The following is a 15,314-nucleotide window of genomic DNA, read 5'->3' as shown; positions in this document are numbered from 1 at the left end:
ATAACTTTTGTCATTGCAAAAAAGAATCCCCTCTAAATATTCAGAAATTAATTTGCTGACTATCACATTTTTGTTCTTATTAAATTACTGAAACAGAAAAAGCAACAGGCTGTTAAACATGCACATCTTTGCTGACCTTTGGTTAAATTAAATTCTCTAGTGGTATGTGGTAGTGTTCACGATCATCTGGGTTATTTACAGAAATGTAATTTATTTAGACAATAAACAACAACAATCAGCTGAGCTCTTGTGTTTGTCTTCATGCTTCTGAGGAATAGCTCATCAGTAGATAACACACACCCGGAGTGCGCTGGAAACCTCCCTGTGGATTGTGAACTTTGACATCAGTGTAAGAGCGAGGTGTGTGTGAGCTGAAAGTCCAGTCTTAGTGTGCCGTGCAGACTCCATTTTGTCTACTAAGGATGGCTCTCTTTTTCCTCTTGATGTGTGTGCTCTTATCTGCCACCAGCTCAGCTAACAAAGGTACAATGTTCAATTCTATAAGAAGTTTACCTCCAGTATTTCTTTTTTTAAAGATTTGTATTCTTGGGGCTGTTTGCCTTTATTTGATAGGACAGTGGATAGAGTAGGAAATGGGGAGAGAGCAGGGAGTGACATGCAGGAAAGGAGCCGCAGGTCGGACTTGAACCTGGGCTGCCTACTCTGTACATGGGGCGTGACCTAACCCCTTTTGATGTTGTGATGTATTAGTGAGACTGCTGGAATAAGAAAGATTTCATTTTTGTCTCAAGTATTTGAAAAATTGTTCTCAAGATTAGAATATTTTCATCATAAAACTTCCTTCTTTTGTCAAATATTGGGACATTTCTCTTTTATACTCTTCATGATGTCATTGTAGTCATTTTGTTCTTTTTGGAGTTTCTCAGCTCATGTTTAGATTTCTCCGAGGTGTCACTGTCCGTCACAATGTGACTGTCTCTAGACTGATAAAGTTTGACTAAACTCCAATCTATTCTGCTCATAAAATGCCTCACACACACACACGACATGTATTGGTCTGTGTGTGTGTTCTCGTGTTCAGGTGTGCAGACCGGTATTCGAGTAGCAGCAGGATCACAGTCGGTGACTCTTCAGCCCTGGCTGGTCGGTCTGACAGCTGTCGTTGGCTTCCTCTTCATCGTCTTCACCATCTTGATTATTCACAGACTTCTGAGGAAGAACAGGTCAGACACACACACACACACACACACACACACACACACACACACACACACACACACACACACACACACACACACACACACACACACACACACGAGAACGATACTTTCAAAATCATAGTATTTATTTGATCAAAGAATAGTTTTAGAAAATTACGACGGAGGATTAGGGCCGTGTTAAATTATTATTATTATTTTTAAATAATTTTGAGATTAAAGTCGTAACCCTCCTTCATTCGTTCAGTCAGAATGATGGCTAGTGGGACGACGGCTTCGGGTTGTGTTTTAACAAATTTCTGCTAATTTTTGCCAACGTATGGACACAGACATATTCATATTGTAAAGATTTGTTCTAAATATTATATTTTGAACCTCCTGATATCTGCCGACAAACAGTCTTAAGGCTAAATATGTAACCTGTCTGTTTGTGGTTTTCTTGTGTCCCAGAGAGCATGAAGAACGACGGAGTTATGAGAACATGGCTGTAAAGACTGATGCTGATGATGATATTAAGCAAACCAGCCTGTAGTAACACAACGGAGCGTCACCTGTCATCTATGAGAATCAGAAATGATGTGTCAGGTTTTTATTGTTCTACATATGAAGTCTTTTAATTCAAGAAATTAACAAGAAAAAACCTAATGTTTGTTTGCTTTTCTTTTTAAAATACAGAAATACAACTCAAAAAAAAAAAAAATTGTTTCACTTGCAATTAAATGCAGATAATTGTTCCTAAAACAACCTACCAGTGTTTCTTTTGTTATCTAAGCAGGGATCCCAGAGATTCCAGATGTTTCCGGCTCAGTTTTGTGTACAAAATGTTGGAGTATTTCACTCAGGGTAAACACAAGAAGTTTAGGTCTTATAATTTACAGTTTTTTCCAATTGCTAAAACACAATTTTGCAAACTAGGCTGGTTTTATCAAAATACTTAACACAATTCACAAAACCACACACCCAAACTGCAAAATACCTCATATATCCTGCAAAATGAAGCACTGCAACCAAAACTACATATAGCATTATCAAAATTAAACTTTTGCACCAAATGGCAAACACTTCATTCATATTACCAAATTTTTGTCTGACCAACTTCACACTGTTGGGCATAATGAAAAGCACTCTCATCTTTAGTATGCTTTGCCATAATAGTAAAATAGTTCGAATTGTAGAAAATTCTTCAGATTGTTCACATGCACAGAAATATTTGCAGATACACATACATGCTGTTAAAACATTTATATTTTTATTTTTCACCAAACAAGTCAGTACTACATATACCAGTACAGTAAAACGGCTCAAGTTGGGCTGCACTCTCTGTTCAGCCTCTCGCATTGTCAGCCCATGGTTGATGACATGATCAACTAAGGTTGCTCTGATTTCATTTGAAAGGTGTTTTCTTCTTTGGCCATGAACTACTCTATCAGCTCTACCCCTACATCTCACTCTTCCTCTTCCTCTCCCTCTCATTCTCACCCTCCCTCCTCCTCTTCCTCTCTCTGCAAAGTCTTCCAGTGTTGTTGTAAAAAAAAAGGAGCTCACCTGTGATCTTTTCATAGTGCTTACTTCCTGATTGAAGTGATAACAATTAACCGTTGAGGTGTTTGGCCAGGTGGCACATACGTTGGCCAATTAGCTCATGTAGTGTCATTTTGAATGGCAGGGTTTTGAAATGGCAAACATGTGACTTTATGTCAGATTGTTGTGTCTTATGCAGAGAACCGTGTTCAGTGCATTTAAAAAGTGCCATTTTGAATTGCAAAATGTGTGTAAAGTAGTAAATGTGTTTAGACTTTTGGAGACTTGAGAAGAGGTTTTGCTCTCTCTGTGTGTCAGTTCAAATAATTGTGATATGCATGTCACTTTAGTGTGTTAGCAATTGGAAAAAACTGTAATCAACTGCTATAGCTTTCTGTCACCACTAGAGGGACCAATAACACAGATAAAGTATTCAAAAAACTGAACACTGTAGACATTATATAATGACTTCCATCACTGCTGCTGCTGTTTAAAACAACACAGTACTAGATGTCAGAGGTGATGTTATCAACGTGCTCCTGCTATGACTCATATTCATTCAGAGATTATGACGGCTTGTTGATGACCTTGGAAGCCTTTAGGTCCATTTAGTATTCATTCATCTTAAAGCAGCAGTTTGTAACTAAGAATGCGCCTGTTATTGTTTTGGTTTCGTTTTTTTAAATTTCACTAGTTAAGTTTTGCAGTTGTTTCCCACTTCTATTACCAGTATGACTTTCAGGTTTGTTCAATAAAGAGCGCTCAGAAAAAGAAGTCTCACCCGATGCAAAATCGACAAGAGGAAAACTTGGACCCTGAACCCTCATCCATTCTCTGTGGTGTGTTAACAAACTACAGCACACACTCGACTGTATCAGCGCCACGGTGGGCTAATACTCATGTAGGCTACACGTCACATTCACCCACTCACCAGCAGACAAATCCAATTGGACATGTGGACTACAGGAGCTGGGAATTGAACCCCTGATCTTCCGGTTGGGAGACAACTGACTCGACCACTGAGCTACAGTCGCCCTGTTTGTTCAACAATGAAAAACAAGGAAAATGCAAACTAAATACATCGTCTGAGCTTGAATAAAAACTGTTCACACTTCTTCTGTAAGTGTGATTGTTTCTAAAAGAGAGAAAAGCCCTGAAGCTGCAAATCCATTTATTGTCTGACACACTTTTATAAATCACCTTTTTTTTAAATTTCTTCTTTTGTTGTTTTTAGCTGTGGATGCTTGTATGTGTGTGCACTTTAAGGTGAAGCCAAATAATTTTGTTGTACAATTGTATAATGACAATAAAGACATTCTATTCTATTCTATTCTATTCATTCTCAAACTGTGGTACACGTCCCTCTTGTGGTACGCGCCATTTTTAAATAAATATTTACAAATCAAGTGGCTGACAAGCACAGCAAGCAAGAATGACTCTCCACCACTTCCACTGTCTCCCTGCTCTGGTGATCACATGATTTGGGGGCGTTTACTTTTTAAATTATAATCCAACCCCTCTCAACCAATCATCCTGCTGCGGTCACATTTTAAAACCTGTTCTCTCTCTTCCTCAGTCACTTTGTCATTTCACTGCGACCCTCCTCCTCCACCCCGGTCACCTCCACTCCAGCTCAGCAGAGTTCAGATTCAGGTTCAGAAACCCACTCCTCATCAAATCTTGCATTCTTCTATCACCACCACCCCCAGGGTCTAGATTCCATAGGGGGGTATCACCACCACCACCACCACCACCACCAGGGTCTAGACTCCATAGGGAGTATCACCACCACCACCAGGGTCTAGACTCCATAGGGGGGCATCACAACCACCACCAGGGTCTAGACTCCATAAGGGGTATCATCACCACCCTCAACAACTTAAACGATCTGCAGGGACCTTTTTTAAACAAGCCCAATACTGTGGTTAATGAGATGTAAATCAAACTAGTTTGCACGTGTTCTCATCAATGCAACAAATTCAATATCCAATACAGCTCATCGTTTTGGAAACGCAGATCAGTTTATTTACCTTTTCCAACATGTTTTCAATCATCTGTGGATTCCACCAACTCAGTTAGTAGACTCGTAGTCTCTCTACTGGACGATCAATGGTTCGATCCCCAGCTCCTGCAGTAACATGTCCGATGTGGGCAAGACCCTTAACCACAAGATGCTCCTGCTGCTTTGTCAGCGGTGTATGAATGGATGAGTTAATACTGACGGACTCTTTACACAGCAGCCTCTACCATCAGTGTGTGAAGGTGTAGGTGTGACCTGTGGTGTGAAAGAGCTTTGAGTAGTCAGAAGACTAGAACAGAAAAAAACAAGTTGAAGTATGTTCAACATTTACCAATAATCCAAAACAAAATACAGTAATAATACTCTTAAATGTAACTTTCTGCACACTGATGAAAAACCTATTGCCCACCTGGCTGCAATTACCTGGGCGTCAGCCAAGACTCCTCCTACAGTTCACTATTGGAATTACATTCATAAATTAAACCACACAGTGTAAATAAAGGTCTTGTGAAGAGACAACATACAGCAAATAATAAACACACAGCCATTTTGGTTTCAACACCATCCACGTTGTATTTTCTTAACCCGTGACCACATCACCCCCGTCCTTCATGACCTCCACGGCTCCCCATCTCCCAGCGTATCCACTATAAACTCCTCATCATCATCTACAAAGCCCTCCATAACCTGCCCCACCCCTCTACCTGTCTGAGTTCCTCCACACTCCCACCTGCACTCTCAGGTCTGCTGACACAAGCCTCCCACCCTCTGGAAGTCACTCCCAAAAAACATCAGAGACCCCCCCTCACTCACTTCCTTCAAGAAATCCCAATAGACTCACCTCTTCTACATCGCCTACAACCGCTTACAATCGCAACTCTCATTCCTCCTTCTTCTACATTATGTCTTCGTTGTAATGTTTTGGTTTGGTTTTTTTGTTATTCTTTGTTAAGTGTCTTTGAGTATTTAGAAAGTCCAATACATTATTATCATTATTATTAAGACTTCACAGCCATGACAGTTTACAGAAAAGGTTTAAACCCAAAGCTGATTCTCCGTCTCTGTTCAATGATACAAAACTAAATAAATGTCTGTAAGGCTTGCTAAACTGCAGACTCTTCCAGTTAAATCTCATGAAAAATACATGCAGACGTTTTTAACATACCGAGTACTGGATAAAGGTTGTGCATTTTCAGAAAAACTACAACAGATTTAGAAACCACAGAGAGGAGAGAGGGTTTTTCTGCTCTGTCATTCAGTAAGTGTGAGGTCTGTTCAGGGATTTCAGTAATGGAGTGTGTGTGTGTGTGTGTGTGTGTGTGTGTGTGTGTGTGTTCTAGCCTGTAATTTTCTGTCTCTATGTCCTGTTGTTCTCCTCGACCAACACTGTGATTGGTTTAAGACTGTTGTGTTTGAGCCTGATTGGCTGGATGTTTACACCTCTGAGGGAGGTTAAATGGCTAATTATCTGAGGGGGCGGGAGCTGGGAGTTGATTGATTGGACTACTGATTACAAGATTGTGTTTTAGTTTTTGAGTGTGGGAGTCAGGCTGTTTCATTTTGCTGAACCCTTAGATCCCCCCCCCCCCCCCCTTTGCTTTTTCTTTAGCAGTAAACATCATGCTGAAATCCAGCGATAGAACAACAGAGTAATGCTGCCATGTATAATGATGCCAGTTTAAGGCGAGCCTAAAACAGCAGTGTGACATTTAGTGGAGGAGTCTTGACCTTCTCCACAGTGGGCTGTGGTTGGTCTGATCCAGAGACCTCAAGGCCTCAGCTGTAAGGCTCTAGCTCTGTGGGCTGACATAGACACTAACCTGACCACACTGTTACCACACCCTGAAAAACCACTGCTCCTTTCCATGAGGGTTCTCTGTTTAGGGCAAAAGCACTGTAAATTGGTTGATTGTATAAAGAACTGAAAATGTAAGATATGACGGTTTCTTGTTTGATTGTTAAATCACCCGTAACAGTATGTTTTTTTTTTCTACCTCGGGATCTGACACCTCTCTAGACAGGATGAGATATTTGAGCATACCTTCCAATTGTGTCTTACCTCAGAGCAAAATGTGGAAGGGGCTGCATGCGTTCATAAGGTGGTAAGGGGGATGCTGTAGGGGCTGCATGAAGGCTTTTTCTTCCCCCCTGTAAATAAATCCAGTGATTCATTATGTTGTGTTCTTTTGAGATGAGAGATGAGATTCAACTTTATTGTCATTACACATATATATGTGTAATGACAATAAAGTTGAATCTTAAAAAGGTTTTGCAGAGTGTCTGTGAAATGGATGCCTGCTTATGTATTTATTCTCTTCTGTATGAACTTGATTTCTACGAGAGGAGCTGGTCTTTGTCTGTTATATTGTTCTGTGTATAAGTGTGTATGACTGGATGTGTGTTGGTCTGTAGGAAGAATAGCCAAGGAGATAGCCAGGAGAGCCTCAGTGAGATTAAGAATCTCATCTACAAGAGCATCCAGCAGCACAACAGTTACAGACAGCGTCACAGAGCAGGAAGTCATTAAAGCATCTTCAACCTGAAGCATCTTCCTCCAACACCTTCAATATACTTTTTAAAAAGGTTCAAAGAAACCAGCTCCCCTCAGACACAGATCATACTGCAGGAGCAGCATACCTGAAACTCCTTTTCCCTGTTTAAAGACGCACTTTGGGAACAGATACCAACATTATGTTTTCACATGAATACAGTTACATAGTGTGTATGCTGGTGCTAATGGGATCCTAATAAAGAAAGAAATGACTAACAGTTGCTTCTTCTGGGGATTCATAATGATGATAATAACTTCTCTGTGTTTACATGTTGAATCATTTCCTTTTCAGTTTTGTAGTCTTGACTCATTCGTCATAACTGAATTATTTAAAAAAAAAGTAAAGTCGATTATATGAACAACGTGCTGATGTATGAGAGCAGCATGTCTCACAATGAGTAAAATGACTAAAGTAGCCTTCTTAAATTCATTGTGTTGTTCTGTAAAAGAGAGGACATGTGCTTCTACAATGATGTTGGTAAGGATAGATTATATTTCTAATGAACTACTGACGTGCTTTGTTAAATATTAGATCACTGTACGTTACTGACCTGACCTGAGATCATTATATCCATTGACTTTGTGAAACTGAAAGCTGGCTGTGTCAGGATGAATATGTTATCAAGACACTGGCCGAGGCGATGGAGCGCCAGCTGTTTTTAATCCTTCTAATTAACCCTCGTCCAAAACTGAATTATGCTTGTTTTGAAGGTTGTTTCTCAACCAGTTTAAAAAAATGTCAGCCAGTTTTATTTGTCATAGTTAACCACCCCCCTTCCTGGCCCAGACTCAAATTTTGCAGTAAAAAAAAAAAAAAAAAGCCTGTTTTGCACTAATAAAATAATCAGAGGTTTGAATATTTGTTGGTACTTTGATATTAATGTGGACGTTGATAAAGATATCTTTAACTCACCTCAGCTTTCAGGTCTTTATGGACCCCATAATTGACACGGACTCACCCTCGAACACTTACGTCAGGTGATCTTGACCCACAGGATTGTGGTCACGTAATCTTCATGGTGTTGCTTCAGTCTGCTCACTGACGTCGGCCTGTTTCCCTGCTCCCATCCCTCGTTTTTCCAACAGGCACGTGTTCAGGTGATTTTCACCTGACGTAAGTGATTGAGAGTCAAATATTTCCCAGAGTCGTCAGTGATGCAGGGAGAGACTTCTTCTCCATCGGACAACGCTCACATGTCCCAGGAACAAGTTTCTAGCTCCATTCTTTGTTTTTTAGGGATCTTTCATTAATGATTCCCAAATTTGTCACGAATTTTAGAGCCGTTTTATGGGGTCCCCCCAGGATACCTTATTTTCTTTTTATGAAACATTTATTGCCATATATTGTTGAGTTAATACTGATGAACTCTTTACTCAGCAGCCTCTACCATCAGTGTGTGAATGTGTATGAATGGATGAGTTAATACTGATGGGCTCTTTACTCAGCAGCCTCTACCATCAGTGTGTGAATGTGTATGAATGGATGAGTTAATACTGATGGACTCTTTACTCAGCAGCCTCTACCATCAGTGTGTGAATGTGTATGAATGGATGAGTTAATACTGATGGGCTCTTTACTCAGCAGCCTCTACCATCAGTGTGTGAATATGTATGAATGGATGAGTTGATACCATAGACTGTAAATATTACTGGACGAACCCTGACCCGTCTGTTACATAGGCAGAAAATGAGTCCAATCGACGGCCGCATCCATATTGGATTTGCAGTCTCAACCTAACTTCGGATCAACCTAACGACAGCAGTAAGGCGGGACCGGCGGGACTTAACTCTGCCCATTCAGCTTGACGTTAGCAGTCCACTTCACAGCATAGCTAACGGCTAGGCTGATATCATCCCCTACTGCTGCTCATCCTGAGAGAACTCTATAAACAGTAAGTTAACATTTAACTTTTCTACAAAACAGTTAAAACGAATTATATTCAACCCAAATATTTATTTAAAGTCTTAAAACTACACTTTGTTAAATATACAACTATGGTTATTAGTTATTTGTCAGAGCAGTTAGACTTTGTCAGTGTTAGCAGAGCAATACATTAGCAAAGTTTTATCCATAAACTGCAAATAAATGAGACATCCAGAAGAAATCAATATTACAAAGCATACAGTTCATGTTACTGTTCTGGCAAAAAGAGGAATGTCTGTGTTTTATATTTACTGATGTCAACAGCGATGAGGTGAACATGACAATTGAAAAATAAATATTCAGTATTTATTATAAGACATTTGTTTTCTATAGAACCCTGTGAAGTCATGGAGTCTGTGGACAGTGTCAGCTTCACACCAAAAACTTTAAGTATTAGAAAAAATAGTGTTTAAGACTGGTATCTATTATTATGAGTTGCAGCTACCTTGTTCAATATTATTCCTGCAGATGTGGCTAATAACAAAAAAACACCTGAGCAACCTGAGCTGTCACATGTAGTTAACTGTACATTTTGTCTTGTCTGAGGCATTAATTGAACACCTTTGTATTTCTCCTATAGACACAGTGTGGATTATTGGTGACTTGTCCGTCGAGGTGCCCAGAGAGCTGCAGAGACAGAAGAAGAAACCTGAGCTTCAACAACATCTGCATTTTTTGGTTCTTCTGGGGTGGACTTCGGTTGCTTCTCTTCAACAACTCGCTGCGAGGGAGGTCTCCCCCGGATGGCCTGAGTGATGTCATCCACAGGCTGAGAGCTGAGACGGGTTTTAAGCCTCTTGACAAACCGTTACACTGTGCCCGCCTGTCAATCAGGTCAGCTACACGCCTTATTGTGAATAACTCTTATTCTTCATCAAATCAAAACTGATGAGTCATCAAAACATTCACCCCCATACAGTGTGTGTCCATCGAGACATGAGCTAATCACACCTATTTGTTTGTTTTGTACCAAGCTGTAAACATGTTAATCTCTGCTGTAAAAACAGATCTTTTTTTAATGTTGTTTTTCAGATTAAATAAATATTTCTATATAAATGCACTACTTATGAGTATACATTTCAGATTTGAAATGACAAGACTAAAATGTGCATTAATGCTCAACTCAATAGCTTAGGGAAGGAAGTCTACTTTTACACAACTTCTTATTCTTTCGACATTTTTTTTTTACCAAATACTAATGTAGTTCATTTCTGAAAGTGGGATGGAACAGAGTCATTGCAAAAATATGCCCTTAAACACAGCCCCATTCTTAAATCAAGATACATGGAGAGTAAATAAGATCAATAACTTGTGAATAAAAACACAGTTAAAAAAATTATTTAGAAATGTAGTCTTCCCAGATCAATATCACATAATATCAACTTTCCCCATCTAAACTGGACAAAGGGTTTTAAAATAGGAAGAAAATAGTTTGATTGCAAGTTGTTTGGAGGAGATCTAGTTTTATTTGAACAGCTGACGCATGAATACAGTCTTCCAAGGTGCAAACCCTCCTCCTTCTTCTGAAGATTGTGGAGCTCCTTCATGTACTGCTGTCTTATCTGCTGGCCATCTTCTCTCACCAGAACTTTGACTGTTGAAATGTCATTCAGAAGAAGCTCGAGCATGTGACATGGATCCAGGAGAACATGGACTTTTAGTGAGGGGTCTTCAGGATGTCAAAGAAAGAGAAAATATCAGTTATTCATTAAATCATTTTTTTTGTTCTCATCTATTTTTCTGTATTCATCTGTGTGTAAGATTACATTTTTAAATTCAACAGTGTACTACCCAGACAACAAAGGTACAGTATTCAGGTAATCAACATCTATTCAAAGTTAAGAAGATGAACCTTATTGTAATCATGCTATTTTCAGCTCTCTCACTCACTTGCACAATGATATTCCACATCAAATGGTCTCAGATTTTGTGTGAGGAAAAATTAAGCAGTTTATTGTGGATAGTACTTCATCTTAACATGAAACAAATATAACCTGAATTATTTAAATCATTAACAGGTCCCAACTCTCTATGCTTTAGTACAGAACATACAGTAGCTCATCTGTTATTAACATGAGCTCGGTACATGGCTGTATTCTTCAAACCATTTCTTATACTTTATATCTATGTGCTTTATATCTTATTTTCATACTTACTTAATACTGACGGACTCTTTACACAGCAGCCTCTACCATCAGTGTGTGAATGTGTAGGTGTGACCTGTGGTGTAAAAGAGCTTTGAGGAGTCAGAAGACAAGAAAATAATGATACAAACTTTTGGTTGGTGTTTTTGTCATGGACAGCTTCACAACACTGTACTTAATTAAGTAGATAAATATTCAAAATTAGAAAGGTAGTTTTCCATTTATTATTGGCATTCATACATTTTTAGCAGACATAAGGAATACTCTTTTATTAATGATCTCCAGTTGACCCTCTATATTCTCCTGACAATCTTGTTAGTAGGAACATGTGATTTACACTCGGGGTCCCTGCAGAACCTCTTTTGTTCATAGAGTTGGAATGAAGGAAAGAGCGAGTGAGGAAAAAAAACAAAAGGTCAGTGGAATGATTTTAAAACACTGAGTCACAACGGACAGACACACAGACAGGTCATGATACTGTGTGACCATGTGCCAGGGAACTCATTGAAATAACATGTTGTATATGTGTGTTTGAACAGCTGCGAGGAGCTATTTGATGCATATCTGTTTGTGTGTGTTCGCCCAAGTCTTTTTCTACTTGTACCTAATCCGCCTCCCCAGAGTGACAGCCCACTCAGAGGAATAAAGAAAGGGGGGTGGCTGGCGGGTTGGTCTGGTTGGTGGTTTGGAGCTTTTTCCTTTTCGAAATAATCCAGGGGGCCGGAAACTTCATTGGACTCTTTGAACATTTGTCCCCATGTAGCAACACTCTTTCACTTGGACAGGTGCTGAGAAGGATTTACCACGGACTGAGGAGGGGATCAGGACCACATGTGGGAGGACCAGGGGAGTCAACTTTACAAAAACATTTGATCAAGTCTGGAGTAGATCCATCCAGGTGACTTAGAATCTGTATGAGTGTTTTGAACAGAGGATTTATTTGGAGAGAGAGAAGAGGTAAGAGGCTTCATGTGTGGACCTGCAGACACACAGTAAACTAGAAGCTGTGGAAGACTCTACCTGGTCCTGTTTTGGATCAAAGAAATTCCAGCAGAGCTGAGGGGAGAAACGGGAACTGACACCATCATTCTTTAGATCTAAGGTGTCATTTTGAAGAGGTGGAAGTTGTGCAGTGTCTGTGTGTGATCAGCATGTTTTCTGATTTTTGGAGACTGGATCAATGAAATGAAATGATGTCATATGAGACCGTCTTCAGATTTCAGATGCATCTTTAAATGATCATAGATTACAGAATCAATGTTTACCTTTTTTTAATCAAACTAGAACACTTCAGTTATATTGAAGTCTTTATTTTGTCAATTGTTCATTTTAGAAGCAAAATTAATGTAAAAAAATACAAAATGTTTGTGAGTCACAGCACTAAATGGACATCTACAGGGACTCAAGCTGATCTCAAACAGGATCAAAACAGATTCAGTTTAACAAAAAGAAAAGAGGAAGGGACACAGAGCAGCAAAATATCAACTTCACATAAAAAAAAACATTTATTAGAGTCAGTTTTTTGTTTTTACAAATCCTGTTTTTTCCTCCAAGGCAATGGTTGTGTGACACTACAACAGCTCTTGTCTGTTGTCATGGCAATGTCAGCAACGCAAGGAGGATGCAGCGAGGCAGACAGCTCCGTTAAGTGGCAACTGTGTTACGACGTCAGTGCCAAGACGTGGTGGATGGTGAGTCTACGTTTTAAATTTGAACTTCTTTGGGCTCAAGACTCTGGTGAAGGGGATCTTAAATACACACACTGGCTTTCTGTGAGACTGATCTTTATTCAAAATATAAAAAAGAAGGTCTTTATCAATCTTATGAGAAACACAGATTGCAGGGTATTTTTATCTTCAGCCAGTAATTTATTTAGGAATAAAACTGAATTCAATGACTGAGAGATATAATTTGGTCGCAGTGAGGATAAACAAACTCTGCACAGCTGTCAGGCATTAAATTCATAGAGTCCTTTTGAGTCCCTCTAAGATGTCTCAGTGGGCATTCAGACGGCCGTCCCTCTACTCACTACTTACAAATGTTGCACATTAACCACGTCTGTAGGTAGGAACACACACACCTGTATGTGAACCTACATGTGTGTGCTCCCATTCTTTCTCTTATCGTCCTCTTATTTATCTCCCTATGTCTCATTTCCTGTAACTTTATGAAATCATTCGTTAAGCTTCAGAACAGGAGCAACGATTTCCCTCAGGATATTTGATTTATTTTACATTTTTTTAACCAGGAGAACCTGCTTGAGATTAAGAATCTCATTTACAAGAGTGTCCCATCCATGAGGGGCAGCAGCACATTGAACATGATTACAGAGACACGGATCAACTGGTCTGAGTCACAAAGATGAAATGTTTCATATTCACACAGGCTGTAATCTTTGCCTCCTGTAGCACATTTACATTTCTCTGCTGTTGTCTTACTTTTTAATTCAGTCACACGTTTATAACAACTTTGTTTACATTGAAGGAGCTGCTGTTTGTGTGGTCAGAAAATATAACTCTGAGCTCAACTCTCCACCAATGTTTGAGCTCTCAGCTGCATCAGTCTCATTATATCAGTCACCTGGAGCTCATCCACAGGTCAGGCTTTTCTTCACAACCACAGTTTGGTTCATTTGCATAATGTCTGACCAACACTAATTCACCAGCCAGTCGTACACTCCCATTTGACCTTACTCATGAACAAACCCCATGAACCCAAAGAGGAACTTCTCACTCATCACCAATACTTGCTCCTAACCTAGAGGAAGAAATCCACTTTTTTTGGAGAGAACACTGGCCTCAGACTTGGAGGAACATCTTTACACTAATTCATCCCGGACAATCAAATATGAGAATACATCAGCCGCCTGCAACGAGCAGATTAACAATCCCGAGGTCTCCAAAACCAGACACTCCTCTAACTGCCTGAGCCTTTCCATCCTGAGTAAAAAACAGATTTAGAGAGACGGAGCAATCCTAGCGGAGGCCACCGCAAGGACACAGCTAACCTGATGACTCGTAGCAACTGTCCCTCCACGTGCTCATTTTTTTAAAGCTTACTTAAGTCAAAAAATAAAAACCGCATAGAGTGAATTGGCTTGTTCACGTCCCACAGAAACCAAACACAGGTTATAACAAGCTCCGCTGTTCCCTTTGGCCTGCTGATTGTTATTTGAATAAAATAGACAACTGGTTATTGTTGTGAGAAAAGCATGTAGGGATCAATGGTAGAGTGCAGGATGACTACGTTATTCAAAAAAACAAAACATTACCTATGCCAGCTGTGGCTCAGTGTTTAAGTTGAGATGATCTCTGGGATCGATCCCCAGCTCCTGCAGACCTCACATGTAGAAGTCACCTTAGGCAAGAAACTGAACCCCTCATAGCTCCCATTGATACGCTATCAGTGTGTAAACAGTAAATGGACTTGAGCTTGTTTATTTCTTTTCTAGTCTTCTGACGTCTCAAAGTGATTTTACACTGCAGGTCACACCTACACAGTCACACACTGATGGTAGAGGCTGCTGTGTAAAAAGTCCATCAGTATTAACTCATCCATTCATACACATTCACACACTGATGGTAGAGGCTGCTGAGTGAAGAGTCCATCAGTATTAACTCATCCATTCATACACATTCACACACTGATGGTAGAGGCTGCTGTGTAAAGAGTCCATCAGTATTAACTCATCCATTCATACACATTCACACACTGATGGTAGAGGCTGCTGAGTAAAGAGTACATCAGTATTAACTCATCCATTCATACACATTCACACACTGATGGTAGAGGCTGCTGTGTAAAGAGTACATCAGTATTAACTCATCCATTCATACACATTCACACACTGATGGTAGAGGCTGCTGAGTAGAGAGTACATCAGTATTAACTCATCCATTCATACACATTCATACGCCACAGTCGAAAGCAGCAGGAGCAACTTGGGGTTAAGAGTCTTGCCCAAGGACACAGCGGA

General features: G+C 39.8%; 1 protein-coding gene across 1 annotated transcript; it reads left to right on the top strand.

Moving 5' to 3' along the window:
* The first annotated feature begins 330 nt into the window (after positions 1–330).
* On the top strand, positions 331–4,024 carry smim24 (small integral membrane protein 24). Its single transcript, XM_065956258.1, has 3 exons — positions 331–483; positions 1,043–1,184; positions 1,629–4,024. The coding sequence occupies exons 1-3, from the start codon at positions 423–425 to the stop codon at positions 1,708–1,710; spliced, it is 285 nt and encodes a 94-aa protein (XP_065812330.1). The 5' UTR covers positions 331–422; the 3' UTR covers positions 1,711–4,024.
* The last annotated feature ends 11,290 nt before the right edge of the window (positions 4,025–15,314 follow it).

The sequence above is a fragment of the Labrus bergylta genome, chromosome 6, assembly GCF_963930695.1.
Source record: "Labrus bergylta chromosome 6, fLabBer1.1, whole genome shotgun sequence".
Taxonomy (NCBI): domain Eukaryota; kingdom Metazoa; phylum Chordata; class Actinopteri; order Labriformes; family Labridae; genus Labrus; species Labrus bergylta.
Note: the sequence above shows the minus strand (reverse complement) of the source record. Positions and strands in the feature narration are given on the sequence as shown.

What these genes read in the sequence shown, in the direction of transcription:
- smim24 (XM_065956258.1), top strand. Translation starts at nt 423, where the DNA reads ATGGCTCTCTTTTTCCTCTTGATGTGTGTGCTCTTATCTGCCACCAGC. An exon ending in CACCAGCTCAGCTAACAAAG is followed by an intron (nt 484 to 1,042) that starts GTACAATGTTCA and finishes TCTCGTGTTCAG; the next exon opens with GTGTGCAGACCGGTATTCGA. An exon ending in AGACTTCTGAGGAAGAACAG is followed by an intron (nt 1,185 to 1,628) that starts GTCAGACACACA and finishes CTTGTGTCCCAG; the next exon opens with AGAGCATGAAGAACGACGGA.